Source organism: Mya arenaria, chromosome 5 (assembly GCF_026914265.1).
Source record: "Mya arenaria isolate MELC-2E11 chromosome 5, ASM2691426v1".
NCBI classification, from domain to species: domain Eukaryota; kingdom Metazoa; phylum Mollusca; class Bivalvia; order Myida; family Myidae; genus Mya; species Mya arenaria.
In genome coordinates, this window is record NC_069126.1 from 47634950 (window position 1) to 47653591 (window position 18642).

At 35.4% G+C, this 18642-nt stretch overlaps 1 protein-coding gene across 1 annotated transcript in view; it reads right to left on the reverse strand.

Moving 5' to 3' along the window:
* Positions 1 to 18642, reverse strand: part of LOC128235081 (histone H4 transcription factor-like) — a 44452-nt gene that overhangs the window by 13290 nt on the left and 12520 nt on the right. The window contains exons 3-6 of the mRNA XM_052949796.1: positions 16765 to 16985; positions 15439 to 15544; positions 13090 to 13245; positions 1026 to 1103 (exon numbers count right to left, since the gene is read on the reverse strand). Coding sequence (XP_052805756.1) covers positions 1026 to 1103; positions 13090 to 13245; positions 15439 to 15544; positions 16765 to 16985 — 561 coding nt within the window. The remainder of the gene's footprint in view (positions 1 to 1025; positions 1104 to 13089; positions 13246 to 15438; positions 15545 to 16764; positions 16986 to 18642) is intronic.

Here is an 18642-nt window from a genome sequence, read left to right on the forward strand (position 1 = left end):
TGCACAAACAGATAGCCAAATTTTATAATGGTTTTCATAATTTTCAAGGTTTCACATATTTAAAAAAAATATATAAACCGGTAGTATATTTTTAAGTTGATGGGGATTTTTTTAAAATTACACTAATATCTGATTATATTTGAAATTTTGACTACTAATCTATTTAACTAAGAGAAAGCAACAAGAGACGACAACAAGAGCACCCAAAAGAGAAAGCTAACTCTTGCAGTGTTTTCAAGTCAAAAAAGGAGTATAATTCAATATTTATTGTAGCCAGAGTTATGGGCCCCACTATGCATAAGCATATTGTCATTTGAATATGTTGAACAGCTAGATTTTCAGTAACAGCCAACTTTAAAGATTTTAAACTACTCCAACGACAACAACTGCAATCACCACCGACATCAAATGAAAACACCAAAGATGACAACTGCATCAAGGCTATCACAATACCTTAACTATTTTTCTTCAAAAAAAATAGATGAGCTAAAACTGTAATGACATAGTTTGATTATATCTACCACCAGCAAAATTACTTCTACTAAGGAGTATTATATAAAATATTTTAAAAGTGATTCTGGCCTCTCTATCAAGGGCCCCACTGGTGCACATTCTAAAGGGTACCAGCACTGGTTTCTTTCTTGGTAGGTAACCACTGGTGCACATTCTAAAGGGTACCAGCACTGGTTTCTTTTTTGGTAGGTAACCACTGGTGCACATTCTAAAGGGTACCAGCACTGGTTTCTTTCTTGGTAGGTAACCACTGGTCCACATTCTAAAGAGTACCAGCACTGGTTTCTTTCTTGGCAGGTAAGCAAATATTTGTCTTTGTTTTTGCGAATCATTTAAGAATCCTCTAAGCAGATATCAGTCCTTTATTCTCAGATGACCAAGTGGTAGAACTCAACGTATAACTTTTCTAGAGTAATGATACTTGTAACACGTGCAAACAAGGTCATTGTGAAATTGTGTAACAAGTCTTGAAAGACTATCAGTATCATTTGAACAAAGGTTTGTTGGATTACCATGGTAGCGCATATGATCCCTCAGCAACCGTTCTGCTCCAAATGTGCTGTTACAGTGACTGCATTGGTACTGTTTGCCTGAAAACAAACAAATGGTCATGTACAAATACTGTATACATATGTTTTAATAAATGCATGGCTTTGAGAAATTCCTGCTCATAAAATACAGATCATTAAATCATTGTTTTGTTATTAGTATTGAGAAACTTCAATGTAACAACACTGAAGAGGGTAGTGGTTTATATCAATGATGTCTGGAGGTGCACTGCACTGTCAACAAAATTGTGAGTGAAACATTGTTTACAGAGAAATGTACTGCATTTTTAGAGGTTAAGAGCCAAATTGAGCATGGGTTCAAGTTCGAAACAAGAAACGCTACAATGCTACGAAACCAGGTTTTTAATGATTGACAGAAGAACTTCAGCCTGTGCCTGTTTTCCTATTTTTAGTAACAGTGACCTTGACCCTAGGGACCCCAAACGCAATCCCATAAACTCTTCCTTTATACCAAGTTGGGTCAGGATATGTCAACCCTAACTAAAGATGTTCAGTTTCAACCATTTTTCTATTTTTAGTAACAGTGACTTTGAACCTAAGGACCCCAAACGCAATCCCATGAAAGGTCTCCATAAACTCTTCCTATAGACCAAGTTTAGTCAAGATATGTCATCCTTAACTAAAGTTATTCAGTTTCAACCGTTTTTCTATTTTTAGTAACAGTGACCTTGACCTTGACCCTAGGGACCCCAAACGCAATCCCATTAAAGGTATCAATAAACTCTTCCTATTGACCAAGTTTGGTCAAGATATGTCAACCCTAACTTAAGTTATTCAGTTTCAACCATTTTTCTATTTTTAGTAACAGTGACCTTAAACTTGACCCTAGGGACCCCAAACGCAATCCCATGAAAGATCTCCATAAACTCTTCCTATAGACCAAGTTTGGTCAAGATATGTCATCCCTAACTTAAGTTATTCAGTTTCAACTGTTTTTCTATTTTTAGTAACAGTGACCTTGACCCTAGGAACCCCAAACGCAATCCCACGAAAGGGATCCATAAACTCTTCCTTTAGACCAAGTTTGGTCGAGATATGTCAACCCTAACTAAAGTTATTCAGTTTCAACCGTTATTCTATTTTAAGTAACTAGGGACCTCAAACGCAATCCCGTGAAAGGTACCCATAAAATCTTCCTATAGACCAAGTTTAGTCAAGATATGTCATCCTTAACTAAAGTTATTCAGTTTCAACCATTTTTCTATTTTTAGTAACAGTGACCTTTACCTTGACCCTAGGGACCCCAAACGCAATCCCATGAAATGTCTCCATAAACTATTCCTATAGACCAAGTTTAGTCAAGATACGTCATCCTTAACTAAAGTTATTCAGTTTCAACCATTTTTCTATTTTTAGTAACAGTGAAATTGACCTTGACCTTAGGGACCCCAAACGCAATCCCATGAAAGGTACCCATAAACTCTTTCTATAGACCAAGTTTGGTCAAGATATGTCAACCCTTACTAAAGTTATTCAGTTTCATAGGTGAGTTTGACCCCGCCTGGCCGCCCGCCCGAACAACGTCGTTCGTCATTCTAATAACCAGGTTTCACTATGTGAAAACCTGGTTAAAAATAGAAACTTAAAGACTGCCCTGTCAATCAGTCTATCAGGGGATGAATGTCTATAAGGACATTGGGATGATCAAATTGAAGAGTGTCTCATTTTTTTTTTATTGTATATATATATTGTTGTGATTGTTTTTGACAGGAGAATTTATGTAAGTGGCTAGACTCAACATTTGGGGAACCTTCAGTATGTTAGTCACTAAGTGTCACTAAATAGGATGGGAGGGGAGGGGAGGTGTATCCCCTACTCCAGGACAACTAGCAAGAACAAACACAATAATGAATGGTTCAATATCAAGCATTTTGGGCATTGATATTTAGTGGTTGTCCGGTTAGCAAAGTGTTCAGTGCACCTGCTTCTCACCTATGCGACCAGGGTTCAATTCCTGGCCTGGGCGCATGTGAGTTTGGTTTGTGGTCACCATGCCAGACAAGTGGGTTTTCTCCGGGTACTCCAGTTTCCCCCACAACACAAGACCACACCCTCCCTAAACGATAGTGATTAATATAATTTGCAATAACTTGTTCCACGATTGTTGAAAAAACGAATAAGTCTAAACCAATATTTAGTGGAAATACAACTATATTTAACCAGTAAAATGTCACATGAAATTAATATTCATATAGAAAACTGAAAGTAAGAATGATTTTTTATCTTGGGACTGAAATAACCCAAACTCCTCATTAACATTTTTTTTTATCCTTTTTTTTACTTTGTGTATGCAGCTTGACCCTAAATTACAGGTAGCTGTGTCCCTTGTGTAAAAATTCCAGTGAAATATTTTGAACATTTTTTTTATAAATTATGGTCCAGCTTTTGCCCAATGTTCCAATGTACCTGGTCTGCTTTTATTTAAATAAACATGAATTTTATGCCTTTCATGACAGTTTTTGTATTTGAAGATTTATCAGTGAAATAAAAGTTGACATCAATCAAGTTATTAAAATTGATATTTTCCCTGTTATGAAACCAGCAAAGGTTCCGACCTGATATTGTGAAAGCAGAAATTTGTTGCCTATTTGAACTTTTCAGGTGGTCAAGATGAATTTTCACATATTTCTTTGCCACAGTGTTGCTATGCAACAAAACTGAACGAAAGTTGACCATAAAGTGAATTGATATTCTTTGACACATTTTAACTAAAAAACAATTCGGTATTTTAAACATGAAAATGTGCTAATTATGGGAAAAGTGTTTTTTATTTAGTGCGCAAGGTTCATAAATATACATAGGAGATTTACGGAAGTATTGTTCCAAAATCCCTAGAACCGGTTTGTTACATTTCTCTCTCCTGACCTCTTTCATGATTGTATTTGCGTACAACATTATTCCAACGCAATCAAATTCTCCATGATACAACAAAATTCATGAAAATCTTATCATGTTTGCGAAACACAATTTTATGAAAGACGTCAACGAGTCCTACGCAAACACCCCATGGCTAGGTGAAGTAATACTTTCAAGTTAAATTCCAGAAACTGCCAGCAAACTAAGGAAATTTTAAGTAGTGGAAGCTGATAGAAGAATTCAAATCATAAAATTACAAAGCCAGTACACTTGCAAGTCAAACCCTAAGCAAACAGGGACAAAATGTAACCATATGGCCATGTGTTGGCACAAATGTCTTTATATTAATGTTAACAAAAAGTTGCAAACACAGTTCTTGAAGTCACTTCAACTGAGGGGTTGTCCATCGTATAAACATTGTCACTTAAAGGGACCCCTCCAAGATTTTATGTTGGTAACTGTTTTTTAAGCTTTATTGAATTTCAGTTTTTTTACTTACTTTTATCAACACAACAACTGTTAGATAGTTATTTGAATTAATTTGTAAATCTTAGCCTTAAATAATTCCATACACTCTTCAACAAAAAGGGCAATTTCTGTCATATTTTAAAATCTATTAACAATAAAGCTCTAACTTGAACATGATGGAGTCCCTATAACAGGGAGTTGAATTGGTAAAAATAGTTTTTTTCAATCTGCATGTAAAAGTTTATTTTGATTTGATAATTAATTATCATAATTAGTCACAATGCTAAAGCATATTTATTTATTTTATGACAATTTGTTATGTAATCGTTGAGAAGATGGGCCCTGACTTAGTTCTGATGTGCGGTTGTATTTTATGAGTACCTCTGCACACTGTGATTCAAAAATATGCATGCACTTCTTTTAATGGTCAAACCTGAAAGACATTGGGAAATGAAATAGGTAAGTACAAGATGCTTGTAACACAGTTTGAAATATGGGCCCTAAGCCCTAAAAAATAAGTCAATTAAACAAACAAAAAGGGATTTGGTCTACGATTCTGGTTAAACTTATGAAAGTCATTTTTCCAATCTATGTATGAAATAATTATATCTGCATTCATAGAATACTCGATCTTCTATCATTCCTGAGTTTCTGGATGGTGAAATAAAATCGCATCTCTTTACATAATAAAAATTTGGAATGCTTTCGATGATAGAAATAGCATAAAGTAATTTAGGTCAACTCATTAAATGTTCATTACAACGAACAAAGTCAAATTACATTTTGCTTAACATATGAAGATAAAATATTGCTTAGTTCGAAAAACACTTTCTTGGAGATAAAGCTTATCTGACATCTTCTAGCCTCTCTTTTCTCTCCTCGGGAGAGCCAAACCGAACATAGTACCCCAGAAAGGCGATGAGAGGTGTTTAAGGAAAATCATGTCTGCCCCTCATTAAAGAGTTTGTGGGTTTGATATCGTAGATAACGCCCACTATTAAGTAATATATTCAACACCCTTAAATTGGGTTGTTCTTTTCGACACTTTGTTCAAAGTAGTGAGGTTTCCACCTAGGTTGTTTCAGCTTTTGTCACAATCAAGCCAAAAATATGTAGTAACCAAAATCCATCAGTTAACCCTAGGCTTATCAGATTAAATCTCAATAAATACATAAACTACAGCAAAATAGCTTTTGTATACAGTTTGATAAAATATTGGCAAACAAGCTTCTAATCTGCACCCCCCCTCAGAAGTCAAACTGTCAGACTGTCATGATTAGAAGGTCTTAATTTTGTCAAATGTCCTTAAAATGAGCTTGACCCATTAAAATTTCATTAGCTATAGTGTACTCACTTAAGGTCGTTATTAGGTAAGTATTGATTTAATTATCTAGAGACTGGAGGACTGGCATGTTATCATACAACATGGATAAAAACTGCACCAGAAACAAAAATGCTAAATGGTCGAAAACTTGGTCAGTCTTTCTGTGTTTACCGATATAGTGACAACTATCTCCTGCGGTATTGAGTGCTATTTAAAAGGAATAGTTCAGTTGGCAATAAGAGAAAAGATTCAGATACAGAATTATAGAAGTTTTAATTAAGCATACTGCATGGAGATTTTAATTTATAATTAATTAAAAGTAATTTAGTGCTATATTTAATGCATTGGAAAAATAATTGATAGATAGAAACAATGTATGTATTTTTCTTTCTTTAAAAAGTTAATAAATTGGAGGAGACAAAAACCTTATCAAATTTCAGGTATATTCAATTCATCTTCAATATTTTTGTTCACATGATATTTTTCAAATATGCAATTTGGTGCTCTTTTTGTAATAAAGATTTTTTTTTTCATTTTAATTAAAAATGGATTTAGTGTGATTTGCTATTAAATATAGTATGACAATTATACAATCTTTAATAATACTAGGTAAGAAATAATTATTTAAAAAAACATGTTTTTCACATAAATGTGTCACTTAAGATTTAAATTTTCTAAAAAAAATTATTGCAGATAATTTTGGTAGGGACAGTCTTTAAATATGTAGCCCTCTAAAAACTGTTAAAACATTATTTGACCATTAATGTCTTAATTTATTCATTTTAAGTCAATAAATCCTCTTCAATAATTTTAAAATGCATAACAAATTAATAATAATTAATATTTTGCTCTATAATGGTTACAGATTATCTGTATGTATTTAACAAAAACAACCTGTTTAATTTAACACAATAACATGTATTTAGTTATTTCATATAAACTAAGAATTTAAGATTATATTCTTTCTACTGACTTAGTCTTTTAATTTATCTGAGTCAAATCAATAACCGCTGAAATGCTGATTTACGAAAACACTTAAATTGATATAAGGCAGATTTGAAAAAAAATGGGGACCCATTGGACCAAGTATAATGTCGACCACTAATATGTATACTGATTTACTTCTGCCAGGGCCATTTTTTCATATTTTTCTTATATGTTACGAAATATTGCAATTTTTGATGAATGGTGAAGTTCAATTACAAAACTACTGCATTCAATTACACAATAATATGCAACTGTAGTAGGCATTAATAGATTCCACATACATGTAGTCATATTTCCTGGTTAGCATTGAATTTCTATATCATGCCTTTTTCCTCATAAATCTGTGTGCATCCTGTGATCAGTTTGCTACAATCGTAATTTGATGATTAAAAAAGCAAGACATTAGATTGTCAGTGTCATAGAATATAGTATAATATATTTTGTAAAAATTAAAGATTTCAAGTTATAAGCAAAGTTAAAGATATTTGTTGCACCTAGATGCAAACCACGTATCAAACTAGCACAATACGCTTTCCCCTTCTTTAAATATAAATAAAAAAATAACTAAAAAGATAACTATAAAAAAGCAGACAAGTTAGAAAAAACTTAAGTGGAAATTATTTTAATTGACTCTACCAAAAAATTAGATTTTAAAATAAAACATGTTTTTACAGAGCAATATAAGTGAAAGGCCACAGAGTGCTGTTTGAGGTCACATGTCTGTCCCAAATAGGTCACTGCAGGTAGACAATCTCAGATAATGTACAATAATGGAGATAACCTTCACCCATGGACCTAACAATATACACTTACTAGGGTCACTCAGTTGTAATGGTTATCAGATATGAACTTAAAAACATTCAAAAATTAGAACACAAATATTTACAAACCAGGCAGGCCTATATTAACTCACATTCCAGACTCAAAAGTTCCAATCTATGTTTAATTATTAAAGTGCTACTTCTGTTCAGAATTTAAGGTGGACAAGGGTGAAGCCTGTCGTGTACAGGGGTTGAAATAGCTGATGGTCACCTAAATAAAGCCAGGGGTCTGTTTAAACAGTCAGGATTCATGCCCTAATAAGGGTCAAGGGGCTTAGACCCGTTTTGAAATTGGTTCCAAAGTCATTATATTCATTTCAAGCTTCTTCCTACTGTTTTCTTCGGCATATGTCTGATAAAAGAAATTCTTTAAAATCAACCATTACCCTAAACTGTACAGTAACCTAAAGCTTAAAGCTCACAATCCTGAAAATTTAAAAGCCCTGTTTATCTGTGACAAATATTGTTTCAACCAAAATAATTAAAAGTTTTGCTAAATTAATAAAAATAGCATCTCAAATTCAGATTTTTTAAAGCACCACCATTTTTTTCTAAATTAGCTTTAGCTTAAAATGAAACGTTTCGCTGTGTGTGAATGTTTATTATGTTTCATTATCTTCTAAATTAAGCCTTTTGCTTCCAAATTAACCTCATATAAAATGAAACAAAATTATATCCTGTGCATTCTAGGAATTTTATTTTTTTGTCATGTTTCACAATAATAATTCCAGTACTTTCTATACAGTGGACCACGTCTATGTAACATGATTGAACTCATAAAATCAGCAAAGATCTAAACATGAACCAATCAGCAAAAGTGTTTGTGGTACCAGACCTTGATATAATTGTGGGTATTGGATCATGTTACTGCGGGCTACTGGTGTTCCAATTTTTATGGAGAAGAGTTGTTTGGGACTGGAGAAGTTGTTTATCTCTAGCTGTGATTCTTGCAAGTCATAAAGTGCTACAATTCTGGGTCTTGCCGCTTTTTGCTACCGTTCCGTTGATCGTGAGCTTACTTTACCATTGGAACACCTTGAAACGACCCCAACTGCCGGTTGCAGAAAAATTTGTACTAATTACAGGTAATGTCCATCAGTGTTCAACCATTAAAGTAAATGACTCTTTCGGACGATCTTAAATGCAAGAAAAACTACAGTAACCTGTGAAAACAATATCTTTATTCAGCAAAAACATAAAAGTAAATTAAGAATAAACATATATTGGTTATATGATAGACCACTTTCAGATTAAGTTATCACAATTACTATTTATGCCTGACAAATGCAACCATAAGAATTATAAAAGGGCACTGAGCTATGTTTAACAAAAAGGTCTCCCCCCAACCCCCAAATAACTCATGCCCCCAAGACAAACACAAAATAAAAATCCTGCCCCCCCCCCCCCATAGGGAAACTTAACCCTACCACCCCAAGACAAACTGTTAACCCCTTATGCAACCTCAAAACCTCCCCAGACAAACTTAAAACCCTAACTGAATGCTTACACCCCTTTACTACTTTTCATTCATTATTCAGGATGTGACCGAGGCATAGGGTTTGAGCTGGCTCGCCAACTAGACAGCCTTGGTTACCGAGTGATCGCTAGCTGTCTCAGCGCAGAAGGACCTGGAGCTATTAAACTAAGGGAGACAACCTCATCAAAACTTACAATTATACAGTTAGATGTACAAGATCCAACTGAAGTAAAGAGGGCTGCACAATCCGTGAAGACACTGTTGGGCCAAGAAAGTATGGATAATTGGTTGTTGAAATCATAATTTTAATTATTATTGTTAACACATTCTTTTTTTTATAATATTATAAAGGTAGTTTCCTTTTACTTGTCAAAAAATGAATGACTTTCAGATGACTGTACAAACATATACAGAAATGAGAGGAAAAATCACAATTCTCATGATGATAAAATACTTGGAAATAAAAAATATAATTTTTCTTAACCATTCGGTTTTGATTACAAAAAAATTCAGAAGAAGTGACTTTTATAACATAGAACTATATCCTGTGTATACATGTTACTCTTAAATAAAAAAAAAAAATATTGTAATTTATTATTTCTCCTTCCTTCCAGGACTATGGGCCATAATCAACAATGCGGGTATCTGCTTTATTGGAAATGTGGAGATAATGCCATTGACTGACATATACAGAATCATGGCCATCAACTTTCTTGGGCCTCTGAACATGTGTAAAACATTTCTGCCTTTCTTAAGACGGAGCAAAGGACGTGTTATAAACGTAGCTAGTAACGCAGGTAAAGCCACAATCAATAACTAGTTTGTTTGCGGTTTCCTTCCTACATTTTAAGGTGTGGGAAGGTACATCGTGTCTTTATTTTACTTCCATGTTGAAAAAATGGAAGACAGTTTCGGAGGAGCAAAAAAGATATAACACTTTTAGGTTGCGGGTATTTTTGTGAGTTGGTCATAATCTGATTTCTTTGCAAGCAATAACTCCTTGGAAGATATATTGCAGTTATTGCATGTTCTTTTCCTATGTGTTATGCTTCCATTTTATACGTTATAAGCAATACACCATGCACTACACTAGAGAAACATGTGCAGATTACCGTTTCATTTGGCTGTGAGAACTAAATGATTTATACCTCAAAGTACTAATGATTATATTCTATAATGCCGCCCTCAGGTTTAGCCCCAGTGCCCCATATGGGTGTGTACTGTGCATCAAAGGCGGCGCTCGCCATGTTCACAGAGAGCCTGAGATTTGAACAGAAGGTGTGGGGCGTCCACGTCTCCACCGTCGTACCCAGCGGATACAGAACAGGTACGTGGGCATGACTCTATTTAAACAAGTCTTAGAGCTAGCACAAAGTCTCTGTTCGGTCTCCTTGGCCAAGTGCTATGGTGCACGTCAGCTACAAAGTCAAGGGTCATGCTTTGCTCTCCATTCCTTACCAATTTTGCATCTTTTGGCTGTTTACTTCTTTAACATTTACAATAGAATTCATTGAAACTATAATTCTACAAAACATTTGTATGATATCAAATTCTACTTACTCTCTTCATCTAAAATAAGAACAGGAACAAATCCATGAGAAAACAGCTATGGTGGGTATCTAACTCATCAAGAAGTCTTTTACTTTCTTACTTAATTAAAAATACACACAGTGATTTTTTGTCATTTCAAAATTTACTGATTCTTCTAACATCAGGGATCATGGCGTACGACAAGGACACAACAGCTAAGCGATGGTGGAAAGAGGCATCGCCCACAGTCAAACATGACCTCGGTCAAGACTGCTTTAAGCCAGAGTTCAAGTATAAGAACCACGAGTCCCACACCACTCCAGATCTAAGTAGCATCGTGGATACCATCTCCTATGCCTTATCAGTGAAATATCCAAAGCCGTTTTACTATAGCGGGTTTTTAGCAAGAACATTGCCCTACGTCTATCACTATCTACCTCCGGCGTTGAGTGACATCGCTGTTGAAGTGTTGGCCAGCTGGTTTGAATTTAAACCACAGGCCCTTCAGCCCCATCATCAGCTGAATGGAATGGTTTATTAGAGTTATAAACACAACTCACAATTACTTATTTATGAAACATGCCAAATTTGTAAACAGGTACACACACCATGCCCTGCAGTGAGTTAACTTCTTCAATGAATTCAATAAATAACAGACAAAAAATTGACAATTCTTAGTATGCCAACACCTGATAGTGTGACTAGTACTTTATTTATGCTGCCTATCTGGATCAGCAGATGTGGATTACAACAAGAAAGAGTAAAATAAAAGATTTGCATGACTGTGATTTATAGATATTTCAAACCAGACTCCCCATAAGTGAGTTTTCAAGTCTGTTGTACTTTGGAGGTAAAGGTCATATTTCAGTTTGATTTACAAAAGCAACCACAGATTGTCAATGTGGACTTTGCTGGCCAGAATAGCACATAATTAATGTTAAATCATTTCTATGTGTTTGGTTCCTGTGGCCGGCTGCAGGGAGCCTTTATTCTTGGAAGACCCACATATTTACCATTACATAGTGTTTTTGTTTTTGGTGATTGGTTGCCAAATATATAGTGTTCAAGTGTCTTAACATACATAACATTGTTAATATTTCAATCAACCAATGCCATAACGCTCAAACCTGAGTAACAAAGGCATGCCCTTACAAACTTCAATGTTTGATTTCATAAGTGCTATAGTTCCAATAACTTAAGAGCCCTCAGCCACACTGGAGCAATTGCTGATCATTAAAATAACAGCTGCTTTTGGCCTTCTCTTTTTTATTATCTGTATGTTAAAAACATGTACAATATTAAATGTAAACATACAACAAAAGTTGACCTTATTCTGAAAAACATTATGATTACTCCAGTGATCCGCTCGACATTGGGTTAGATTAGATATGAAACATAACTTGAACTGAAGATTTAGCGGACAAAGTTCATGTGACATCATTAAAAATTTTGAAATTGTTTTTCTCTTGAATTATGATTATTTCACCTTGAAACATCTGTTATTTAACTAAACTTAAACAGTGTTAAAGTAATGCATAAATGTGTGTACTGTATAAAAATTATGACTGAAATTATAAGATGCACTTTTTCCTTCAGATTTCGATGTAATGTGTGCAATTTTGTAGTTATTTTGAAACTATGTATCTCTGAATTCAAGCTATATTTGAATGCGGTAACAGAGATTATAAGTATCTTCCATGGCCGAGAGTGTAAGATAGGTTCATTCCGCCCGAGCGTAGGGTGTTTTGCGGAAACAAGGTTTACCGAGTTTCTGCAAAACACCCAGCGCAAGGGTCGGAATGAACCTATCTTACACGAGCGGCTATGGTAGATGCTTTTTCTCCCACCTCAGTTAAACAAAATAAAGTAAAAATGTATTTTTTTTTGCTGGAACTCTTTTGTGCTTAGTGAAAGTAATTGCGTATAGATATGCGATACTTCGTAGTTGTCATGGATATGCGCACAGTGCTACACATTATGTTAATAGCCAAATAGTTCTAAGGAGAGTGAAGCATTATTTCTTAAAAGGTGGGTGAAAACTATTTTATGGTAACATTTGAAGCGAGAAATAATTAATTAGTGTTCTAAATATTGCCATAAAACAAGGTTTCCATGATGCTACAGACGACAGTTTTCAACAAGGCAGGTAATTACTATGCGGCGACCATAAAAAAGGAGTTCCATACGGGCATTTTATCTTCGCCTGTGGGCAAGAAAAGAATTTCTAGCATTGTTAAATTATGGGATCTACTTATCTGAAGTGGAAGAAAATCTCTGCTTGATAAGGGACATGACTGTGGATGAGATTGACATTTAATGAAATAAGTTATTATGCAAGAAAGTACCATAAATCACTGTGTATTTTAATGCTGCTTGGTACATGATGTTTTTATGACAGGAAAAATATTCATGGCATTCATCTGACATTTTTTTCTTATCCATGTGTTGAACCTCATAAGTATCATTAACCTCATAACTTACGCCATTAATATAATAGCTATCTATATAAGTAATATATACATGCTGTGCTAAACTTGAAGTTACCTGTGCTATATCCTGGCTGCCTTGTTAGATGATCAAAGAACTTTGTCCTGCACGAGAAAAGGGCTCCGCACGTGGGACAGGCGACCACTTTCTCCTGGGTATGGCTCTTCAGATGGTCACGTAACTTGTGCCGAGACTTCACACACATAGCACAACCTGGAATCATCTACCGCCATTAAATACTTTAAAAAAAACGTTGGAGCTTACCCTAGGACTATTACCTGACATTTTGACAAATAAAACATATCTATTCTGGTGTGAAATAACACTTTGAGATACGCATACACATGTGACACTGTACCAAGTTTCAAATGCTACATATATACACAAATGTGACAATGTACCAAGTTTCATATGCTACAAATATACACACATGTGACAGTGTAGCAAGTTTCATATGCTACAGATATAGGCACATGTGACACTGTACCAAGTTTCATATGCTACAGATATAGGCACATGTGACAACATACCAAGTTTCATACCTTACAGATATAAGCACATGTGACGCTGTACCAAGTTCCATACGTTACAGATAAACAAACATGTGACACTGTACCAAGTTTCATATGCTACAGATATAGGCACATGTGACAATGTACCAAGTTTCATACGTTACAGATATAAGCACATGTGACGCTGTACCAAGTTCCATACGCTACAGATAAACAAACATGTGACGCTGTACCAAGCTTCATATGCTACAGATATAGGCACATGTGACGCTGTACCAAGTTTCATATGCTACAGATAAACACACATGTGACAGTGTACCAAGTTTTATATACTACAGCTATAGGCATATGTGACAACATACCAAGTTTTATATGCTTCAGAAATAGGCACATGTGACAACATACCAAGTTTCATATGCTAGAGATATACCCACATGTGACATCATACCAAGTTTCATATGCTAGAGATATACCCACATGTGACATCATACCAAGTTTCATAATTATGCTACAGATATAGGCACATGTGACATCATACCAAGTTTCATATGCTACAGATATAGGCACATGTGACACCATACCAAGCTTCATATGCTACAGATATACGCACATGTGACATCATACCAAGTTTCATATGCTACAGATATAGGCACATGTGACATCATACCAAGCTTCATATGCTACAGATATACGCACATGTGACATCATACCAAGCTTCATATGCTACAGATAAACACACATGTGACGATGGACCAAGCTTCATATGCTACAGATATACGCACATGTGACATCATACCAAGTTTCATATGGAACAGATATACGCACATGTGACATCGTACCAAGCTTCATATGCTACAGATAAACACACATGTGACGCTGGACCAAGCTTCATATGCTACAGATATACGCACATGTGACAACATAACAAGTTTCATATGGAACAGATATAGGCACATGTGACATCATACCAAGCTTCATATGCTACAGATATACGCACATGTGACGCTGGACCAAGCTTCATATGCTACAGATATACGCACATGTGACAACATAACAAGTTTCATATGGAACAGATATAGGCACATGTGACATCATACCAAGCTTCATATGCTACAGATATACGCACATGTGACGCTGGACCAAGCTTCATATGCTACAGATATACGCACATGTGACAACATAACAAGCTTCATATGCTACAGATAAACACACATGTGACGCTGGACCAAGCTTCATATGCTACAGATATAGGCACATCTGACAACATAACAAGTTTCATATGGAACAGATATACACACATCTGACACTGTACCAAGTTTCATATGAAAATCTTCAATATCATTTTAAGATTGCACACCATCAAGGTTTTATCACCATGACAACAGCCACAGCCACAACACAGATGCCAACACAAAGGTTATGACAATACCTATACTTCTTGTCTTCATAACAGACCATGAATGTGTACAGTCCGGAATGTTTAATTGAACTGGCAGCTGAAAACCATTAAGGCAATTGGCTTTAGGGGCGCTTTAGGTGAAGCACCCTGTTGCAAACGCAAAATTGGTTTTATAGAAGCCCATTTGAGTGGTCTCCTGATTTCAACTTTTGAGTATCAATACTACCAACAAGTTAAGTAACAACCAAAAAAAAAGAGTTTTTATTTATGTTGTTGGTCCCTTTAGATCTGCAGAAATCCTAGAACCTGCGGACAAATCACATCTCTAATTGTACTAAACATTCTGTGGTATATTCTTAGTAAAAGGTGAACTAAATTTAAAACCATCCACAATCAATGTTCTATAGGCTTTGAAATTTGTTTAGTCAAGAATGAAATGATTTGGGTGGTAGGATTTCAACTAGTGACCGACTGTTGTGGAATATTGTGGACTACCTTGCCAGAGACACTTGCAGCCACCAGTCACGTGGTTGCCATCAGGGTAACAGTCCGTGTGGCTCTGCACATGTTTGTAGAATTGGTCAGCATTCTCCAGTCGAACCTGTAAAAAGTATGCTCATGAAAATTTATATCCAAAAAAAAGAGTTACACTCGGGTAAATCATGCATTGCTTAATGGCCTTACCAAGATACTACCAATAAAATTTCTCAGAATTTGTATTTGAGATAATCAGAATTTATTTCCTATCCAATTTACATATTTTATGCAGAATTTATGTAATCAAAAATATTAGAGAAATTTCAAGAAACTGGAGCCAGGTTTGTGACAAAATGTATGATAGTGATGTTCAATAATGGATGTTGTATGACTGTTTTCCATTAAGTTATGCACCAGTCAAATGTACCCACAGCCTCCCAGGTCCAGGGGTATACCGGGGATAGCCAGGGAAATGGGTCGTGTTTTAACCTTTTAGGTGGCCCCACAGTGCCGGATGAATGCGTCAGTTTTGTCTTTGCTTTAAATATAGCAGGAATGGGCCTTACCTAGGGTCCCTGGGGTGCGGGGGCATTTGGGGGGGATTTTACCATCTGTTCGTCCCCGCAGGATGGGGATCATAGCCGGGGTTGGCTGGACCGAAAGTCAAAGTCCCCGCTATTCCCCGGACCTGGGGGGGCCGTGGTTACAATTGACTGGTGCATTATTATAATATGCGATATCAGATAACATAAGGAAGTGATAGGTTCGCAAAGAATGTTCATTTTCGGCATCCTAAATTTGGTTGAAATTCATGGTTATATAGAATATCTTATTCAATGAAATTCAAATGTGAATACTAACGTTTATCTTCCATCTAAAATAAGCAAAATGTGAATACTAACGTTTATCTTCCATCTAAAATAAGCAAATTCTAGATGAAAATTAGATTGAATGTTTAAAAGGGGCAAAATTCAGTTATAATTAAGGTAAGTAAAATGCCCTATATACATGTGCTTATTCATATGGTCCCTGACAATGTGTGTATGAAGTTTCATTTTAATATCTTGAACGTTTTTTGAGATATAGCCAAAGTTTAAGATTTTGCAAGAGTTTGATGTTGAAAAAGAAGCAGAACTAGATAATTCTCTCAATACTAGTTATGGGCCTTGCTACAAATGTGTCTACTGTCCAAGTTCTATTTGAATATCTTCAAATATTTTTTGAGTTATGCACAAGGTTAAAGTTTTTGCACGCTCCTGCCATCAATGACACCAAGGTGATTTCAATACCCCAACTTTTTTCTTGTTTAAATGAACTTTAAACGCCTGATTGTTTGCCACCTACATTGCATTCCAGCCATCCGCAGACAAAGCTCTCGGGCAGCTCAGGGACCATGTTACGACTCTGAGTATCAAACAGGCAGTTTTCCCTTCCAGTCTTCGCAAGTAACAAAGTTCCAACACACTTAATCTTCTCGTGAAACAGGTGGAAATACAGATGGCGCACATAGTAAACAGCTTCCTCGTCTATTTCTGATCTACACTCTCGCCAGTGACACCGACGCTCTAAAACAATGAAGAGCCTAGAGGGTGACATCTTCAACAAAAATATCCAACTGAAATAGTACTTCATTTATGTTTCAAAACATGTCAAATATAATTAAATAGATGTAGTTGGCAGAAATGAGAACGTCTTTATTTTAATTCTGTTTTTTATTTATTTACATCAGAGAATATTCTTTCTTACAAGATGAAAATATAGACCTTAAAATTTTAACTGTCGTTATCACTATCATATCTGCCTTTGTCTTTAAGGGGCCCTCGCATAGGTTGGCAGCTTTCAGTAACTTAGCTCTAGAAATACTAAGGATTTTTGCAATACTTGCATTTGGTCCAGAAAAGTAAGAAGCTACCTGCCAATCTACAAAGAGTTCCTTTGACAGACAATTTTTTTAATCATCAATGCAATTGTGTACATAGGAGGGGCCTTTACTACAAATGAATATCCATCGTTTTATAAAAGACATTGTAATAAAACAATTTTTCAAAAATTTCAAACAACCTACATGTGATATGGATTTCAATTCATCCGTCTATGTGTTTTTGAACTATAATTGTTCTCCTTAACAAGAGCTGTCGTAAGACAGAGCGCTCGACTACGCCGCTTTCACTTAGAAGTGAATACAATAACGATGTATTATGTACCAGTCAAAAGCAATAAAACAATCAGATAAAAAAGTGAACAAGAATCGCAATGTGACAAAGCCAGGTTTTTGGACTAGGGCACTTGTGGCCTAGTTCATAGCCGTAACCGCGATGTCTGCATTTTCAAGCCGCATCTGGGGGTTCACTGAAGTAATGTATTCATACGCTGTATTTTGATTGGATTGCCGTTAGCAAATTTGAATAATCAAAGTAGTACCAGAACTGATTACAATGAAAACATCCAATAAAAATAGTTCTCCTAACAAGACAAGCTAATTGTATGTTCTTTTAATGAAGCACAGGAAATGGGTACGTAGCGAGTGAGTTAATCGGGTTAACTACATGAATGTTCTTGCATACCCTCAGATTAAATGCAATAAGAATATGAACATATTGGAAAAGTATGCATCAACATTTTCCGTTCAAAGCTCTTTATTGATAGACTGGTAGCCGCTTTCTCTTTTATCCGAATAGAGACCAGTATCAGCTAACTACGGTGCCCGTCGCGCATTCGAAATGTCTTGTGGGTACTTAAACCGAATCAAGCGTGCGGTCTAAGTAGTAAACATATTTGTTTGTTTGTTTTCAAAAGTATTGTTATCCTTTGTATAGAATGTTGATATTAATTTATTAACAAGACTGCTCTTTTTTTCGACATAATTTGCATAGTTTCCGTGACATTTTCTTTTTAAATACAAAGTTTATTTTTTAACTAATCATTGCATGGCACTCAGCACTTTTTTAAATACAGCATGATTTTTGGTATTGATTGTTTAAATACTATTAATGTAAAATAACAAGAGGCCCAAAAGGGCCTATGCTCTACTGGCATGGCTTTTGTGGTCATATCAATCCAGAGCATGTATGTATGGGTAAAAAGCAACAGACATATAGTTTATGTTTTGTGTTTGGGTTACCTGAAAACGTAGCACGTTCAACATCTGAGCCCAGAAAGTATTGTAAGCAGATTAGTTGCATGAACTATTTTAATATGTGCCAAGTAAAAGTCATCTGACAA